We start from the raw sequence: 20,994 nt of genomic DNA on the forward strand, positions 1-20,994 counted from the left end.
CACAAACTTTTGGTAAATTTGCCGTACCCAAGCAGTGCACAGTAATTTTACTAGCACTAACGCCAGGGTAGTAGCACACGTAATATAGGGTAGTATTAAAGCAAGTTGTGCTAATTGTGTAACATGCGCTACTCCCTTGGCATTGGAATCTCTAAAATTGCCAAGTGAAGCCTGTTTACAGAAAATGTAACTGAAAGTTAGTGCATCAGGGCATGTATGTAGCAACACTGTCACTGATAATTAAATAAAGTTGATACATTTCTGTGTGGGAAGACATTCCTCTTAATGCAGAAAACAAATAAAACAAAGTGTAGTATTTCAGGATTTGCCTGCAGGGAAAATGGAAAACATGGAAAAACTGTTGACATTCACTTGTGACAGTAAAAATCAGGAAAACCCTGTTTAGAATTGAAAATATATAAATTGTAAATATTCTCAGTTTATTGGTACTTCATGTTTGCTTAGAGCATTGTGGTCTTTTTCCTAAGCACTTCATTTTTGATGAAATGCCAGCCTCGTTTCTATGATGCCCTCTAGTGGCGCCTCACATTGCGTGCACCATTGCAGGAGGTCATAGAGACAGGACTGAGATAGACAAGCTGGAGAATCTGGATCCTGGAGGCAGGAACTGGTAAGTAAACACTCCACTGTGCGCTCGCCCACTCTGCATTTACTGAGACCAACACTTTTGGGCCACTTTTTTGGGCCCCAAAACTTGGCTTCTACTTGATTATATACAGTACATATATCTTGTCACACATATGAATAAGCAAGTCAGTTACTGTATGTGTACATCCATATACAGTACACATTCAGACAGTTTCAGTTATGTTAAAGGAAAACTTAAGTGAAGCTAAAAAAAAAATGCCCTATGCCGTCACCCCTCGATGCTCCTGTTGCCCCCAGTGCCTAAGTTTTGATTTCGGCAACAGAGCCAGTGACCGGCCACTGCGCCTGCGATGCACTGGCTGCACGCATCCTCGATCATGCTCCAGCCCAATGGCATAGCTAGAGATTATGGGGCCCCATGGCAAAACTTTCATGGGGCCCCCAGATGTAGGCACTCTTGAGCAATGCCACCTGACCCAACCCTATGGATATTTTTATTGGGCAATTTGCATTCTCATGCAATGGACATTGCATATAGTCCATGGGCGATGAGACAAAGTACACAAGAACACAAAAAGGTTAATAGTGAATACTTCAAGTACTACCTGGGCCCCTCTCTGCTCCAGGGCCCCATAGCAGATACTATGGCTGCTATGGCTATTGCTACACCAATGCTCCTGCCGTTGGGAGTGTCCTACGCATGTGCAGTACGATAAAATCTTCTCCCAATCATATGACATGCCTCAGGAGCATTTGCAGAAAAGTGTGTGGCTATCAGGAGGCAGCACTGAAGCAGGTAAATAATAAACTCCTCCACTGTGATTCGCTGCAGAAGGGGGAGGAGCAGGATCACCATGGTCGCTATAGTTAATTAGTTTGAGACTGTTCAATAAATGTTAGATCTTAATTAAAATTTGGCCCATGACTTATACTATGTTTTATATTTTGGCCCCTTACGGGATTGAGTTTGACACCCCTGATCTAGAGATAGACTCCAAATAAGTGGACATAACTTTTCTCTGACTTTCCTGATATGCATACTAGTTTTAGGAGAATAACACAGGAATTATCGCAGCCAGAGGATGGGCAAATCAGCCAAGCAACTAGCACTCTGAGGAGGGCAGCAACGGCAGCTTCCCTGTTGCTCTTATAACCGGTTCTCTTTACCTATTTTTAAATGTGTGTGAGCAGGAAAATTTAATTTAGTGTGATAAAATGTCTCGGAGAGGCATTCCGAGAACCAAGTCCTACTGTTTACGAGTTGCGTAATTCCAACGCCACATTAGAGGAAAGACAAATTATTAACTTATGCAACAGATCAGATATATGTTTCCAAAAATAAACATGGGACGTATGCTCAATTGTACAAATATTAGTTTAGCGTTCCCTCCATGAAGTATGGATGAATGGGTCTGTAAGATACACCTATCACTTTCCCATAACCTTACGTTAGACTGGCCTCTGAGCTCTCATGAATGCCCTTTCATTGCACATACCATTAAACATATATCAGAAGAGCAGAACATACTTAGCCGCTATCAGACGTGCTTCCAGCTCACAGCCTTCAACAGAGTTCTTAATGTCACAGCCAATAGTCAAAACTTTATGTCAGGAGAGAATGGTTGCACAGATTCAACTTCCATGTGAGCTGTCTGCTCTGATCAGAGTGTTTCATGTCACACACAAATAGCATGATAGGTGTCTGACTAAATCAGCAGAAATGAACATCAAGGCTTTTCATTAATGAATACTTCTGAATGAATCTTTCAGAGTGAGGCTGAGAACGAAGAATACAAACTAAAATTGCAAAATTGAAATCTCTGTGATACTAATTGTAGTTCAGCAAGTAAAACTATACCTTTTTCAATCATTTTAATCCTACTGTACGTTCTAACAGCAGATAATGAAAGGATGTGAAGGAAACAGAAATAGCGATTAATGTCCCTCTAGAGCACCTTCAGTAGTGATTTATGCTTTCGAGAAATCAACGATTCCAAAAGCGCTTTGCTATTGAAAGGTTAAGGGAGTGAGTCCAAAGCAAGGTTGTGATCACAGGCCGATTGCAAAAATGCCACAACTGCATTCATGCAAATGAAGGCCAATTCACGATTGCTCTGAAATCAAGGCAAAACAAACAGTACTTTCGCTATTCAGAAATAGAGCGCAATTTCCAAATCACTGAGGATCGCAGATCATGGTCACAAATGGGCCCCTAGCCTTAATCTGCTCAGAATCAAATTGTCATGTCATAGATGCTTATCAAAGTTGAATACAAGGCTAACCCAGGCGCCATGAAACTGATGAGATAAGCAACTCTATCTATCCTTCTTCTCTTAAAAATGATTTTTTTTAGATATCCCACGGTTATATTTTATACATAAATCTAATTTTAAAGTTTTACTGTTTCATTGTCTCTGCTCAATGACACATTCATTGAAGTATGTCAGAGCTAAAATCTATGCACTATTCACCCTTTTAATTGCTTTCTTGCTCTCAAAAGCCATTTTCTGCTAGGAAAGTGTTGTATGGTTGTATTTCCTTATCAGTGAGGGTTATGCCATAGTCTGACCCAGTCCCAACCTGGACAGAAACTGTCACTTGCATTCCAGATGTTTAACTCTTTCAGGCAGAGAAAGAAAAAAAATGAACACAGCATAGTAATTTGTGTGCTTGGCACTGTACATACACATATGTATCTAATCATATTAAATGTCATTTCGTGTATCCTTTCAAGATCAGAGAAAAAAAATGGTATTTTAATCAAAGAGTAAGTATCATTTTTTAGGTTATGAGTGTCTTCGTAGTTTTATTCCCTCCAAGTAGCAGTTATGATTAACTTCCTGACTTCACACATGTAGAAACAGTGGCAATCTGCACACTTGGTAGTTACACCTTGAAAGAGGTGAATCATATAATAAAACTAGCGACCTTAACCCGTTTAAAAACGGGCTTTAGGTCTGTTTCTTAACGCCGCCACCACTGCATGTCAGTGCGCAAGCGTGCGCACCTGCCGCACATGGACGCGCACACCCGCGCACGTGCACACCCGTCCGCCCACGCACATGACTGCCCGGCTAACTGGCCCCGGCCTTCTGTCCCAATGGCTGTTCAGGCTGTCTGTGCTGCGCACATGCGCAGTAGCAAAAAGCACGGACCCAAGGACACAGAGACAGGAGTATGCAGGGACAGTTAGGTTTTATTATATAGGATGTACACTAACCACAATGATTCCAACTGAATGAATAAGCTGAACACTCTCTCAGCTGCTTGACATTTTTTTTTATTTATTTTTAATTGTGAATCGACCCTTTACCAGTTTAGTAAACTATGCTTTGGATAACTGATCATGTAAGCCCGTGCTTTCTTTGGGACATATCACCAGGGAGCTGAAGGTTTCCTAGTGGTTATCTAGTGCCCTGAAAGAAGTATGGGCTTCAAGTGACCCTGTAATGAGGAGAATATTACCAAAATATGCACAAGCCCATTGCAGTAGAATGAGTGTACAATACTATCTGTGTTATGATCCTCACTAGCACAAGGGAATATGTCTCAGTCTCAAGCATTCTGCATAGCCAACTGTCAACATAGTGGATGGAACTTAAGGTAGCCATACACTGGTCGATTTGCCATCAGATTCGACCAACAGATAGATCCCTTTCTAATTGAATCTGATCAGAGAGGGGTCGTATGGATGCCTTTACTGCAAACAGATTGTGAATCGATTTCAGCCGGAAACCGATTCACCATCTGCTGAGCTGCCGCTGTTGCCTATCTCCCCCCCCCCCCCCGCATACATTACCTGAAGCCTGGTCCTGGGCATCTTCTCCGCATCACGGCATCCGCGGTATGATTTTGTCACTCCAGTGACAGCGGAAGTTTAAATAGAGCGCACTCTATTGGTACTTCCGCTGTCACTGCAGTGACACAGGAAGTTATACACGGATGCCGTGATGTGGAAGGTGATGCGGAGAAGATGCCAGCCGGGAGCCGGGAGGTGATGCGGAGAAGATGCCGGGAGCCAGCTTCATGTAATGTATACCTGCGTCGATCGTACGCCGCTAGCGACGGGCTCCCTACCCGCGGGCGATCGACGGTAATTTCCTGCACGGAGCGATCGTCGGGACCGATCTATTTCGGGACGAAATAGATCGAAATTTAGCGTTTAGCGTGAACTATGTGACAGCAGGTTCGATCCCAGTGAATCTGCTGTCGATCAGCGGGTAATCGGCCTAGTGTATGGCCAGCTTTAGCCTAAATGGAGTTGACTCTTCTTCTTGTGTCAGTGCTCCTGGCCATACTGGGCATGCCTGAGTAAGGACTGGGCATGCCCTGTACAGTGAAGCCACTAGTGCACAGATTTTTTTCTTCTGTGCATGAGTATTTCACTCTACTGGGAATGCACATACCTTACTCATGCATGCTCAGTACGGATGCATTCATAAACGGAAAAGAAAAGAAGCGCAGTCACAAGGCACCTTTTAAACAAGCTCATGATGAATAGGTTTAGAGGTAGAGTGCTAGAGCAGTGAGCTGTAAAAGTTTTCGGGAAGCTTCTGGAGTATCCAGAGATTTCTGACCATCGACATAGGTATCCAATTTTTGGGAGTTTTTTTCCAATTCAGGTACGCTTTGAGTTCTTCAAGCATTATATACTTCAACATGCAATAGAAATGATTATGCCATAGCTCTTACACATCCTAAATATTTAGCCATGTCTCAGCTAAACACATCCAAATCAGTTTCCACATCAGCAAAATGCAAGTAGAGACAACATACATTTCAGAGCTAGTACATCCTTCAGCGCTATTTTCCAATGTACAGTTATCTATTTACAATCCAAAGTACTGTACTCACAGTCATCTTCCCATTGCGGTTTGCTTCTTCCCTTAAGGCTAATGCTTTCAGGAAATTATCTTTCAATTCCTTTCCTGCACTCGACAATATCCTGAAAAATAGAAAAACAATAATAGTGATTAATATGCCTTAGTGTTTTGCATATGATACATAGCCGAGCTGACAAAAAGCCAAAATATTTCTGCAGGTTAGAGACATGGGTACCCTCGCCAGAGTTAAATATCACGCACAGCTTGCTTCTTGTGCAAGTGCATTCATGCCATAACTAAGCCGTACTAAATCACTTAATATTACTTTATAAATAAAAAGTTAAAAAGAGTCTTTCCTTTTACAGGTGCAGCAATAGCTTCACCTCCAAACGTCTCCAGGGTCATCCAGGCAGACACAGATTAATATAAAGAAAACACATTTAAAGTTTGCAATTTGTCTCCTCTTCAAAATGTAATGTATTCACAAAGTAGAACAGTATAGCATCCAACGTGGTTGGGCTCAAGGTCCATATTTTAATCTTATTAGAGATATTTCCAACGCTTCAAGTGTACGTGTGCTGTCTGTTTTCCCACATGACCCCAATACCTCCTTGCACAGCTTCAATCATTTCTAATGGCACACCTTCAGAATGGACTGAGTTAGAGTAATGCATGGCTATTTTTACCACTGAGTGTTGTCTTTCATCCTATTTTTGGTTTATTTCCAAACTATTTGCCGCTTTCTAGTATAATCTCATTATAGTAGACTCCAAAGGACCAGGAAAAGGGGTTTACTACTGTATATCAGAAATTGTCCTAGAAATGGCCCAGCATGCCCTGGTAAATCCTTTGCTGCAAAGGACCAACTCTGTCTTCCCATTGGAGGTACAGTACAAGCACTTGTACATTTCGTGGACTACAAGGTTAAAGTGAAATTAAAGACAAGAAAAAAAATGAGATGAACTCACCTGGGCCTCCTGGCCGCAATAGCAGCATAGGGGGCGATATACAGGCTGGGAACGCGAACAATCACTCGCGTTCCCATGCCTGTCGGCCGGTGACGGCCAAACCGGAAGTGTTCGCTGGCGGGAGCAGGAGCATCTGAGCGGGGCTACGAGGGCACCGATCGTCTGCAGGGGGCTGAGTGAAGCCCCAAGTGAGTTCATCTCATTTTTTTTTTTTGGTGACTTTAGGTTCTCTTTAAGGATACCTTGGGGCTGCATAGCCAGGCTGGACAAATCCTTGGTACAGTATCCAGGGCTCCTTAAAAATTACAGACGTCACTGAATAGAGGCAGCCAGTTGCTTATTGTGAGTGGCTTGGATGCCTCCATGGGTGGAACTTGCAGCAGGTGTCTTGCAGAACTTTCTGCTAAAACTTGAGCCAATCATGAAGCCTCTTTTCAAAATGCAGCCAGTCATAATAAGCCACTCGCACCTGTAATGTGAATGGCTCAGATACTTCTGCGGGCAGGACTTAGCGTTCTACTCTCCACTCTTTTTAGTTATGCGGTGAGTAGGCCCGCTCTGATCTGCACTACAAACACAAGTAGCCTGTACTGCACTCCACATGCTACCAGGATCGTCATCGCTAATAAGGGAAGAGATACCTGGGAGTGCCTAAACTCCCATGGGAGGACTGTGACGATACTTTTATCGGTAATTGCAAAGTGGAAGTGGTAACACTGCATCGTCTTTTGTTTATTTGTATCAGAAACACAGAGGCTCCAGAAGGATAAATCAATGTTCGAATTAAAAATAGTCCGATGGAGCACAGCTGGGAACCTGAGAATATGCAAACCACAGATAGTCGGATAAGTTGCTGTCTTTCTGATCTTTCATTTTGCGGGACTTTATAAACATAATGCTGAAGAAGCCTTCTCAGAGCAGCATTTTTACTTCTATTGGTTGTGGCAACGACCTTCACCTACAAATGCTTCCAAAAAAGAAGATCTTTTGTGAGAAGTGCTGTCATATCACAAAATTCTTCTTTGTTTTCTGTCAGTGGACTAGTGATTCCCTTTACATAAAATAATAGTGCATATCAGCAAAGTGGGAGGAGGTTCTCCAACCACTGACAATCATGAAGTCATTGGCGGCACTCTGTCTCATCCACTTACACCTGTGTCTCCTTCCCTAATGTTACCAACCCACTACCCTCTAGACTGTAACCTCACAAGGGCAGGGACCTTCCCCTAGTGTCTCTTATTCTGCTGTAATTAATCATATGAACATGTACCACTATTGGTGATGTATCAAACCACACATCAATTATGTACAGTATGTATTTGTACTTGTATTGCTGGATGTTCTGATAGAGAGAGATACAGAGTATGAAGTTCTCCTGAATCTATGCTCCCCACTATTTGTTTTGTACTATGGACCGCGCTACAGAAGATGTTGGTGCTATACCAATAAAATAAAATATCAAAAGTTTTGTGAACTACGTTTAAAGCTGCAGGCTGTGGGAATGCTCGTTTTGCAGTAAGACTGTTGGGTTAACTATAATATTGGGGGAAAGTTTAAAATTCTGAGAAAAGCTAAATGTGTGTGGCATGCTCATCATGACAGTATGTTTAATTCTTATCTTAGAAAAATAGAATTAAAGAATGCTTTAATATTTGGACAGTGATTTAATGGAAGTTTTGAAACATGCAAAAAGAGCACTGTTCTGTAAACACACAAATCAGGTTAATCAGGACCATCTGTGCATTGTACATCTGCTATCACGATTAAGAGTTCATACAAAGAGTTTGTTACAAACAATGCTCTGCTATGGTTGCAAGCTTTTAAGGACTAACTTAAATAGGTTTTCTACTTTGCAAAGATATTTGCCAGTTCCTGCAGCTTTCAGATTTCCAGGATGGATCTCTTTCTAGGTGAGGCTTTTTTTTATACACTTTTAGAAAAGATGGGTGGCCAGACTGACATGTCATGGAGAATTACTGGCAAGTGATCTAGCCATCATTGGTTACTAAGTAACTAAGTAACTGTACAGCTGCTAACTAGCAAAACAATCTATGAAAGTACTGCATGACTACAGGGTAGTAGGACGAATAAAACTTTTATTTTACCAAAGCCACATTAGGTCAGAAGGTTAAACCACAAACATTTACACTGACCACAAATGGACTGCTTATCAGAGAAGCTTAGGTCCTGATAAAGAGGTCAACTGCTCTTTCACTATATGCTACACTTTCTCAATCATCTGAAACACAAATAAGGAAGCTGTTTGATAGCACAATGCAGCAGATCGTGTCATGGATGGCAGAAAATTGGAACTTGGATTTCGGTCAGCTGGATAGCATACTAGTAAGGCTGTTGCCTTTGACGTGGGATTTGAGCATTTGACCAGGAATCGAATCCCGGCTTAAGCCAGAACATAAAACAGTAAGGAGTCTTTGGGCAAGGCTCTCTGATTCTGGTTGCATGTGAGAGCGCTCGAAGGGACTGCAGCCCTGAAGCACTTTGAGTCTGCTGGGAGAAAAGAGCGATATAAATGGTTTGTGTCTTGTCTAGTCTGTAGAGGCTGAGGAATAAGAAGATACAAACTCACTTTTGATTGCACAAATAACCCTCTTCACAAATTATGCAATAATATAGTAAATTACATAAGTATAACGCTCCCTCTATATACACATATCAGTATTCAAGAAAAGCAGCAAAAAAGAGGGTTTACAACGCGTTCAGTTTTATCAAACATAACTTCTAATAACCAGCAAATCGTTAAATGGAGGCGCCCCAAGGGTATTGCTCTTTTTTGTTTATCAGTTCTCACACTGCAGCCACTGTAGAGGTGAATCCTTTTCACCAAATGCAGTATATGTCAAACAAAAACAGCAGCGCTGTGTGGTCAATGTCAGGATAAACTTGTACCAAATGCAGTATATGTCAAAAGTTATATATCAAGTTTATCCTGACATTGTCCACACAGCGCTGCGGTTTTTGTTTGACATAACTTCTAATAAGTCTCATCAAATTCCAAGTGGACAGGCAAATAAAAACAGGAATACATCATGGTAATATCATTGAACACAGCCTGACGCATGTTTCGCGATCATAAAAGGTCACTTCTTAATAGGCATTTAGTGTAGTTATAGGTCTCAGTGAGTATATCAGAAAATACACAGGTCTAAAAATATATATACAAAAACAGCTAAGCTGGCCACGAGTCAACAAGTGAAGATGCTGTTAGCACTTCATGTAGCTTAGTGAGCCCTTACTTCTGGCAGTTGCGCAATTCTGCATCTCTGAATTGCCACTGGAGCACTATGCCACGTTAAAGAGGAACTTTAATGAAAAACAGTAGTAGAGGGAAAAATAAATCAATACATCACAATGTTAAAAAATAGAAGAGAGATCAATAAATGATTGATGGTCGAAATTTGTTCATGTTGGAAACAGCCGTTTTTTCCCCACAATGCAACAAGGTTCACAGAAAGGAAACGGTTATGACCATGGTCATGATATCACACTGTGGGAGGGGTTCACAACAATATATGCCACACAGACCACCATTAAGATCTATTTGAGAAAAGGTTAAGATTTCTTCATGAGAAAGGGGGCATCAGCTAATGATTGGAATGAAGTTCAACCCTTGGTTAAAGGTTCTCTTTAACCCTGTTGTGCCTTACCTGCCTACAATATTGGTCTATCTAGTTTCTGAGTTCTCACACTGTGCTATTACCAGAACATGTGAATTAATGATTGCCTATTGCCATGACCAAAAAGAGAAAGTCTGCTCCTGCAACTACTGTTTTTTTCCAAACAGGTTGTTTATCTAACCTTTTGAGTGTCAAAACGGGATTCACTGGCTGCGATTTAACACCTTAGAAAATAAAAAGCACATATCCCTCAAAATCTAAAATGAATATGTCTTCAGTTAAATCTAATCTGAATTTCACCTCTGCTATGTTCTACAAAGCTAAACAGCATTGCTTCACTTATGCATAGTGTTATCTTTCCTTGCTTGACAGAGCTTCACAATGTGCTGTGTCGGTTTCAAGGGGGTTGCAAGCTTGCTTTCTGCCAATTTTGAAAATGGCATTTCCTGCATAGCTCATAATTCTATTCCCTTAGAGTGAAAGTGTTTATCATAGAAGGTTATAGCAGGGTCAAACAGTGAGTCAGCGCTGTCATAGACATTCACTATAGGAGTCAACAGTGAGAAGGGTAATTTTCTTTTGAAAACAGTTTTGCAAACAAAAGAATGTTGGAATTCTCTCTGGAAAGTGAATTCACCCGTAGCATTAATGTGCAAATATGTTTCTAAGGTCAGCATGTGGCATCCTGGTCTGATGGTAATTACTGGAGTACAAAAGTAGGCAGACCGTAATATAGAGCTGTGGGTGCTTGGGAAGCATTATAAATAGGAATCAATATATGAGGGATATTTTAATGGGGATCTATAAGGGGGTGTGTTATTATGGGAGAGGTATAATAGCATGGTGGGGAAGGAACTGTAAAAGGAGCAATACATGGGCTAGATGTGGAATAGAGGGGCTGGAGTAGAAGCTAAACATGTGTTTGGCCACATCTTTTATGGGAGATTCACCCTACCATTTGCAAATGTCGGGAATGGATGCCAAACTATTGTCGTAACGTTTTATGTTGTAGTAGTGTGGAATCTGTAGCTATGACAAATTACCATGGTGGTTGGGAGCATTCTGTGCTTGCACAGTTAGTAAAAATTGCTACTGCGCATGTCCAAAATTGTCCTGGCTGCAGGAGTGCAATTGAGGAGGCACACGGCCGGGGCTGCTCATGTGCAGTGGCCCCAGACAGGACAAGTCAGTTAGCCTTTGAAGGGGGACAGTGACTGCGCAGAGCAGTGCAAAATGACAGCGAAGGACCAGGAGAAATTCAGGAGGCTGGAAGAAGCCACAGGTAAGTTAAACTGCCCAGATTTTCTTTTGCTTTAATTACCCTTTAAGCTAACATTATTTCAAAACAGTAGCTGTTTGGCTAAATTTCAATGGCTGATGTCTGGTGAATCTGTGTGTGGTCATGCAAAGGGTTAATTACTTTTTCTGTTTCATATTCAGTCACAGTCCCTTGAGCACCTTTAATTCACTTTAAGCACATTAGGCTCCCCACCCGGGAGATTAGGCTGAACTTTGTATTTTGTGCATTCCCAAGGATGCAATCTCACAATGCTTTCCTTTTTCTTCGTTTTGCTCATTTTAATGTTTTTTTAGGGTCTTTTCAGACATATTTCATAACTTTGTCATTGTGATGCTGATGACAACCAACTGATAGCATTAGTATTCTTCAAACCTGCATATACATAAGCATAAATTAATGCAAATATGTACAAGCACTTGCGTGTACATTCTATACAACTTAACATTCATGATTGTGGATTTACTCCCCTGGCTGAGGTTGAGGTTAGAAGTTCATAATCCATGCACTAATAATAGCAATGGAATTCACCCATATGATAAAATGAGCCCTTCTGCTTAATTGGGTCCAGTCCAAAAACTACAATATTTAAAAATAAATAATGCTATGAAAATAAACTGGAAAACAGAGGGAACTATGGTTATATATCAACATAAAAGCTTCCCGGAATAGAAAAAAAATATACTCATAAAAGTAACTACAAGGTCAAAGTACTGATGTATTATTAACCTAAGGTAATAAATCTTATTTTATCTGGATTAATGCAAACTCTTGGTTCCAAGAATAACAGCTTAACGAGTGTTAATAAGAATGTTGATTTTCCGGATAGTAACAAAACAGAATCTTCATAATGGTTATTGTGGGATCAACGGCAATTTTCTGCCAAAGTAAACACAAAGAAATAGATCTAATGTAGCTGGAAAACATCTTGAAGACACAACTGACAGAAATTTAATAAGGCTACATTTTATGACAGTTTGTGTTAGTTTTTGCAGTTAACCCATTTGTTATGCAAATGTGTCTTACATTATGGTTATTTAAAAAAGGTGGTGCAATAGTTACGATAATTATACTAGTGGCTTTCATGTACGAGATCGCACCTATCAACATACAGACATATGAATGCCACATGACACTTTATTTCTCTGCTTGCGTCCATAAAGGCAGCCAAGTGCAGTATTGGTAAAGCTTTATTGTTAAAATTTATAAAGCCTGCTCTGCCTCAAAAGCTCACTCAGATTTCATCCTTTTAACAACAAGGGTGACTAATAGCCAAGATTACAAATCTACTCCGCATACAGATCTTGCAATTAGAGGGACTTCTGACTGCATCCTGCTCAACGACCCCATTTGGCCATGGTTCACTTGGAGTTGAGTGGATTACCCAGTCTGTGAGATAAGCACACTTTTTATTTTGTCAGTGTATTCATTGCTGCCTTTGCCACATCAATAAAATGGAATCACACTATAGAAGTGCTCGCTCTCCCCTTTAGTTGAAAATACATAAGGAGGAATTGTAAGAGAATGTATTTTAGCTACACTGGCCCATTATATCACGGTCACCCAAAGACCCAGCTGGACTCTGAGTTTTTAATCACATCATTTGTTTTAATTTTGATCATGTTTGTTTGAAGGGCAACTATCAAAGAAACTGTAATTGTTCACTAATTTTCTTTCTTCACCTTGCACTTTTCTTCACTAATCTCTAAAGGTTCATACACACCTATGAACAATCTGTCCAACTATCTTCCAAACTTGTCTGTTGGAAGATAAGTTGGGTGTGAGTGTGGTTGGCAAAAAAAACGGATGGCCAACTGATAACAGGTTGTTTGCCAGATCCAACTGGAGGATCAATCTGACCAACTATCATGCAGATTGGAATGGGTGTAAAAATATTTGAACGCAGTTTGTCTTTTAGCTTGCGTGCATAGGATTTGATCGAGTTGGTTGTTTAGTTAGTTGGTGTGTGTGTACGTACTTGTCATGTAAACAACTTGTTGTATAGTTGGTCATGTTGTGTGCTTGGTTGTGCATTAAGTTGGACATTTGTATGAGCCTTAAAACCCATTTCACTACCTGTGCCCTAAACTCTATTCAATCTTAGTATCCCCCAGGTCCCCCTTTATTCTAGCTTTAACAATGCTTTTTAAACTCTCCATCTCTACTCGCATTTTTCCTTCCTCATTTAAACATGAAATTCTAACACTACTATTAAAAAAACCCCTCTTTGGACCCTGCAGTCCTCTCCAATTGCTGACCAGTCTAATTTTTTCCCTTTGCTTCCAAACTGCTGGAACACCACATCTACTTAGATGTAGATTTTTCTACAGTAAAAAAAAAAAAAGAAAATCCTTCCTAGGATTTTCCATTTTGATTCTGTCAAATCTTGAAGCCAATGCAAAAATCATTTCCTCCCTTACTCTGTCTGTGTATACTTTGCCAGTCCTCCTCCCAGTCTTCAGCCACTCCCGCCCAGGTCTGTAGTAGAAAGTGCATTGTCTCAGCTTGAAAAATATTGGCCAATCAGAGAGGAACAGAGGTGTGGGAGGGGAAAACAGGAGGGAAAGAGGCTTCAGCCAATTAGGCTGCATTAGTTATGTCTGAGGGGAACGTAAAGAAAAAAAAAAAGAAAGCCCAGCATTGCGGGAAACTTCCTTTGTGCGGCAGAGGTGCCAAATAAGTGCCAGGGAAACTGGGGAATGATCTTTTATTGAGAAGAAAAGTAAGAGTGTTTTTTTTTTTACTTTTGCATTGCCTGGTAAGCATCCACATTACTTGTTTACCAGATAAAAAAATAGAATTGACAGATACACTTTAAAAACACTGCGCTCATTACAATTGAGACAGGAACTAAACACCTAATGGAGGTCGTTTGCTTACAAAATAATTTGCATGCAAAGGATGTCGTACTTGACCCTTTTACGCGATGTGGTCATCCTATCAGAAGCTAGGCATTAAAAACAGAAGCATGAACCTCGCTCAACCCTAACCTCCGTTTAAAATGACCCAAAAACACAAGCAGGTAGCCATTAAAATGGAGGAAGGTTGCAGCTTATGTTGTATTGCTCTGCCTGCTCTTCTGCTATGTTTGTTTTAAAAATCAAGAGGATCGTCCTCATAGGGATATGTAACTGCAAAGAATCATCCACATTTTTGTCAACTAATACTATGAGTTTCAGTTAGCAGTAGGGTTAGTAATTGTATCCTAAAATGAATGGTCGGTTTGCAGTCTCAGAGCAGAGAGCAACTAGACAGGACAAGAGTCTGTTGAGCTGTAGCTACAGTGTTAACAATAAAGATAATCTCTCAGAAGTAGAGAAGAAGTATCCCTGACCTGAGCAGTACCTGCTGTTCACTAGCTGAGAATGCCCACTGTTCTGGCAGTTTCCTCCCTTCTAAAGTGATCCCTTGATAATAATTTTCCAAAGGGAATTTCCTTGGTATTGTATTCTAATATAAAAATAGTGCAATTAATGGTATAGTTCCATCTTAACATTACTAAAAGCAACAAAAAATACAGGAAGGTAAGCCAGGATTTTAAATCAAAACAAAGCTTTTGTACATACAGGCCTGGAAAAGATTTACAGTGAGTTAATTAATTATAAATATAAATAGCATGAAACAAAATTCTGAAGCACAATCACAATGCTTAAACCTTGTTAACTACATGCATGCCAGATACATGATAAATATGTTATCTCAGTCAAGGTCTTTTTACAAAAGGTTATCAAGGAATGTTTGTACTTTTTACTTTCTTCTTCACTAGAACCATAAATTAATCTAATTAACCATGGGAAATGTAATGTGCTAAAAACTACAAGGTTATTTAACATAGAAAAAAAATGAAATCTAGACATCCCACATTTTTAAAGCATTAAATAACCTTTTGAAATATAATTCAGAACACAAGAAAAATATTACTGACATTCTTTTTGGATTTTTAGAAATACTGAAAAGGGAGTCCTTTGATTAAACCTTTTGGTTCAAAAGTAGGTTAGAAATGCCCAAAAGATTACTAGTAATAGCCATGGTTATTAAAAGTTCCCTGAACACAAATTTCATGGAACTATTATTTATGTATTTATTATTTAAGTATTTATATAGCGCCGACAAATTACGCAGCGCTGTACAGAGTATATAGTCTTGTCACTTACTGTCCCTCAGAGTGGCTCACAATCTAGTCCCTACCATAGTCATGTTTATGTATGTATCGTGTAGTGTATGCATCATACACACACTCTGTGTGACTGTATCTCTCTGTAAGGTTCATTTTTAATGTATTGATGCTTGGCCTCATAATGTGTGTTTACATTTGTTAATATTGAAATTTGAATACAAATCTGTATGTATTAAATTTATTTATAAACTTAGTTGATACTACTGGATATTTCTAATATTGCGAAAGTCTCAATTTTATTTTATGATAGAAAGATATTTTACTTTTATTTACTGTTTCGAACATGGGGTAAACCTCTCAAGAGACTAAACAGCCCAAATTGCCCATATGAAAAAAACAAATATACATAGGAGTCAGTTTCTCTAAGAACTTAATGTTAACAAAATTAAAGTCTGAGAGCTAGAGGCTTTTGAATAGGGATGAACAATGGGATCCAAATAATTCCAAGTAAATGCAGGATTATGTACATTTTGTATGCAAATGAATGCAGCTTGAAAATGGACCAATCGATTACATCTTTGTGGGACTGGATTGGTTCTTTTCCAAACTGAATATATTATTATTTGCATCTCATTGATCATTCCTACTTCTGAAATTAATTGCAAAGTGAAAGTAAGGTGATTTTGGCTTTTGAGATTCCCTACTTTTCAGGTCAGTTATTTAACTCATTCTTTAGATTGTAAGCTCACAAAGTAAGGGCTCTCTCATCTTTTTTGTCTTGGATTTTCTTTATACATTTTATAAATCGTGCTACTTTTGTCTCTGTAATTACCAATTCTTTATTTTATATTGATTCTGTATTTTGTAACAATTTTGTATTTTGTATGTTGGTGGATAACATTGTCTGTATTATTATGTACCCCATGTTTGTTTCTTATTTTGTACAGGACCACGGAATATGTTGGTGCTTTATAAAACAACAATAATAATAATTCATAATATCATCAAGTTAAATAACAAATAGAGATGTTTTGGCTGAGATGATAAAAGGGCCATACTTGACAAATACATAAAAAAATTGCTAAGTGCATATTACAACCTCAGTAGCCTGTGTCTCAGGAAAATGTTATTATTTAGACATGCAGTTTCTAGTGAAGGCAACCATTCATTATTTACTTCTGATCATATGTTTACTCTATTGATCAAGTCTGTGAATGATTTTCTTAAAGTAAACCTGAACTGTGATTAAACTCAAGACATAATTCATTGCATGTGTAATAGCAAAATTATATTGAACTGTCCAGGTGTCTCATATTCTCTTTGTTTTATTGTAAGGGACAGCAATGTCAGTTAGATGTAAAACCTGGTTCATTGGCTTCAATTCACTAAGGGCTGTTTGGTTAAAAAATGAGGTTGGTAAAATATAGCATTCTATATCTTAGATTTTGTTTTCATTTAAATTTACTGCGATTTTCACACATGCTGTAATTGACCAATTAACATGGCTTCAATTCACTTAAGCTGGCCATACACTGGCCCGATTTGCCGCCGTTTCGACAGCAGATTCGATCACTGGGATCGAATCTGCTGCCAATCGTTCGCGCTACACGCCGAATTTCGATTCATTTCGTCCGATCCCCTCGATCGCGGCGTGCGGAAAATTACCATCGATCGCCCGCGGGTAAAGAGCGCATCGCTAGCGGCGTTCGAGTGCCCGACGACCGACGCAATAGAGCCCGCATACATTACCTGCTCCGCCGGCGCGACTGCCCCCGCTCGGCTCCGCTCTTCTCCGCTCTGGTCTCCGGCATGCCTTCACTTATTCCTGCCCGGCAGGAAGTTTAAACAGTAGAGGGCGCTCTACTGTTTAAACTTCCTGCCGGGCAGGAAGAAGTGAAGCATGCTGGAGCCGGAGACCAGAGCGGAGACGGAGAAGAAGAGCGGAGAGAGACCCGGGAGTCGCGCTGGTGGAGCAGGTAATGTATGCGGCGGGGGGGGGGGGGGGAGCGGCGGCAGCAGCACCACCACCACAACAGATTGTGATCGGTTTCAGGCTGAAATCGGTTTACAATCTGTTTGCAAAAAGGTGGCCATACGATCCCTCTCTGATCAGATTCGATCAGAGAGGGATCTATCTGTTGGTCGAATCTGATGGCAAATCGACCAGTGTATGGCCACCTTAAAGACCCTTTTGGTAAACTGTATAAGTCTAACCAGCAGTGGAGTAGATCTTGGCAGCAAGCTATGTTCTGCTCTGGTAATGTTCTCCCACTTCTTTGTTGTGACATTACAATAGTTAGATGCATCCCCAGCATCCCTCTGGATTGGCATGCCTCCTTTTACCCTCTCTGAATCTATGTATATGTCTTTCTCAACATTTTTGTTTAATAGGCTGAGTTTAGATGAACTTTTAATAAACATAACACATACCATGCTTTGGATTATATCACTAGTTGGTCTTCAGCATCATAGAGCCGGAGTCTAAAGGGTTACCCTCCACAGGGCTGCAGGAAAAACAGTTTACAGTGCCGGCTCTCTTCTCTGCTCCCTTGGGGAGATAAACTTGTCCCACCCGGCAGTATATTGTCACCAATGGAGGAAGTAGCAGGATGGGGTGGCTCCTCCTATTGGGTGGCTGCTATGCCTGTAATATTTTACTGAATGCTAATAGTTGGTTACCGACTGCTGTAGCCTGGAGATAAGTACCAAAAATCTCACTTGGTTTTACTGCATGCTCTAATGTTTGTGAATTGACATTTACTGTTATTATTGAGGTATTTACCACACAAGTCAGTAATTTACCTCACTGGTCAGTAATTTCAGCATGCCATGCGGTAACAGCCTTAGTGGACTGACATTTTTATTTATTTATCTATTTTATTTATTTATTGTATTTATAAAGTGCCAACATATTATGCAGCGCTGTACATTAGTTAAAGAGAACCCGAGATGGGGTTCTAAGAATGATATCTGCACACAGAGGCTGGGTCTGCCTATACTGTACAGCCTCTGTTGCTATCTCAATCCCCCTAAGTTCCCCGTGTGCTCTGCTGTCCCCCATAAATCACAGCCGTGCTGTCGACACGCAGCGGGCTGTGTTTACCTATGTAGTGTCACTCTCGCCGCTCACCCCGCCTCCTGCATAGCTCCGGTCCCCACCCGCATCCCTGCAATCAGCGGGGAGGGAAGGGACGCGGGCGGGGACCGGAGCTATGCAGGAGGTGGGGGGAGCGGCAAGGGTGACACTACATAGGTAAACACAGCCCGCTGCGACACGCTGCGTGTTGACAGCGTGGCTGTGATTTATGGAAGACAGTAGAGTGCAGGGGGAACTTAGGGGGGATTGAGATAGCAACAGAGGCTGGGCAGTGTAGGCAGACCCAGCCTCTGTGTGCAGATATCACTCTTAGAACCCCACCCCGGGTTCTCTTTAAGGTTACAGACAATATTTTGGGGTGACATACAGCAAAAAGACAATAGATGAAAAAACTACTTTAACCTGGTGAACTGGCCCTTTAAATTGTATAGATCACCTCAAAAATATTCCTGAGGGAAGGCAGGTTGACATACTCCAAAAATGCACACAATTTAACAACCACTGCCACTCAACAATCTATTTGCAAAAATGTTTATTTATAGAAAAAGCGTGACCCCATCCCATCATAAAAACATGAACCCAAGACAATACATGAATACATGCAAACCAGATCACACAGCACAGTAGGAGTACAAGGTAATGCTTAGTCAGTCACTGGATGGGAGCATGGAGATTAGGCAAGTGGAGTTCACTCAGATCCACGCCCCCCTGAAGAAGCCGGAAGCTGGCGAAACTGTCCGGAGCGCCTTTCCTCCTGCAGTGGGCGCCACGCCGCCCCGACCCGACCATTGCAGTTGCGGCCCTTCCATCCACTAGTGTTGGGCGAACAGTGTTCGCCACTGTTCGGGTTCTGCAGAACATCACCCTGTTCGGGTGATGTTCGAGTTCGGCCGAACACCTGACGGTGCTCGGCCAAACCGTTCGGCCACATGGCCGAACTAAGAGCGCATGGCCGAACGTTCCCCGAACGTTCGGCTAGCGCTGTGATTGGCCGAACGGGTCACGTGGTTCGGACCCGAACGCGCTCTGATTGGCCGAACGGTCACGTGGTTCGGGTAAATAAATACCCGAACCACGTCATATCTCCGCCATTTGTCTGTGGGTTTAGCTTTGGGTAGGCAGGCAGGGTAGTTCGCGCTCCAGCCACGCTAGCCAGGGTCCCCCCTGTCATTGTGTCACTGCTGGGAACAGTAGTACACCGCTTGCTCAGCCACACTATATAGCATTCTGTTTACTGCCACTCTGTGTACCTCGCTCAGCCACACTATATAGCATTCTGTTTACTGCCACTCTGTGTCTGCTGGGAATAGTAGTACACCGCTTGCTCAGCCACACTATATAGCATTCTGTTTACTGCCACTCTGTGTACCTCGCTCAGCCACACTATATAGCATTCTGTTTACTGCCACTCTGTGTCTGCTGGGAATAGTGGTACACCGCTCGCTCAGCCACACTATATAGCATTCTGTTCACTGTTCTGTGTCTGTTTGGAATAGTGGTACACCGCTCGCTCAGCCACACTATATAGCATTCTGTTTACTGTTCTGTGTCTGCTGGGAATAGTGGTACACCGCTCGCTCAGCCACACTATATAGCATTCTGTTTACTGTTCTGTGTCTGCTGGGAATAGTGGTACACCGCTCGCTCAGCCACACTATATAGCATTCTGTTTACTGTTCTGTGTCTGCTGGGAACAGTAGTACACCGCTCGCTCAGCCAGAGTATATAGCATTGTGTTTACTGCCACTCTGTGTACACCGCTCAGCCAGACTATATACCATTGTTTACTGACACTCTGTGTACACCGCTCAGCCAGACTATATACCATTGTTTACTGACACTCTGTGTACACCGCTCAGCCAGACTATATACCATTGTTTACTGCCACTCTGATTCTGCTGGGAACAGTAGTACACCGCTCGCTCAGCCAGACTATATAGCATTGTGTTTACTGCCACTCTGTGTACACCGCTCAGCCAGACTATATACCATTGTTTACTGACACTCTGTGTACACCGCTCAGCCAGACTATATACCATTGTTTACTGAAACTCTGTGTACACCGCTCAGCCAGACTATATACCATTGTTTACTGCCACTCTGATTCTGCTGGGAACAGTAGTACACCGCTCGCTCAGCCAGACTATATACCATTGTTTACTGACACTATATAGCAGACTATATAGCATTGTGTGTACACCGCTCAGCCAGACTATATACCATTGTTTACTGACACTCTGTGTACACCGCTCAGCCAGACTATATACCATTGTTTACTGCCACTCTGATTCTGCTGGGAACAGTAGTACACCGCTCGCTCAGCCAGACTATATACCATTGTTTACTGACACTCTGTGTACACCGCTCAGCCAGACTATATACCATTGTTTACTGCCACTCTGATTCTGCTGGGAACAGTAGTACACCGCTCGCTCAGCCAGACTATAT

At 41.4% G+C, this 20,994-nt stretch overlaps 1 protein-coding gene across 1 annotated transcript in view; it reads right to left on the reverse strand.

Moving 5' to 3' along the window:
* CFAP299 (cilia and flagella associated protein 299) overlaps positions 1-20,994 on the reverse strand; it is a 634,310-nt gene that overhangs the window by 433,017 nt on the left and 180,299 nt on the right. The window contains exon 3 of the mRNA XM_068271140.1: positions 5,464-5,554. Within this exon, the coding sequence (XP_068127241.1) occupies positions 5,464-5,554 (91 nt within the window). The remainder of the gene's footprint in view (positions 1-5,463; positions 5,555-20,994) is intronic.

The sequence above is a fragment of the Hyperolius riggenbachi genome, chromosome 1 (assembly GCF_040937935.1).
Source record: "Hyperolius riggenbachi isolate aHypRig1 chromosome 1, aHypRig1.pri, whole genome shotgun sequence".
Taxonomy (NCBI): Eukaryota; Metazoa; Chordata; class Amphibia; order Anura; family Hyperoliidae; genus Hyperolius; species Hyperolius riggenbachi.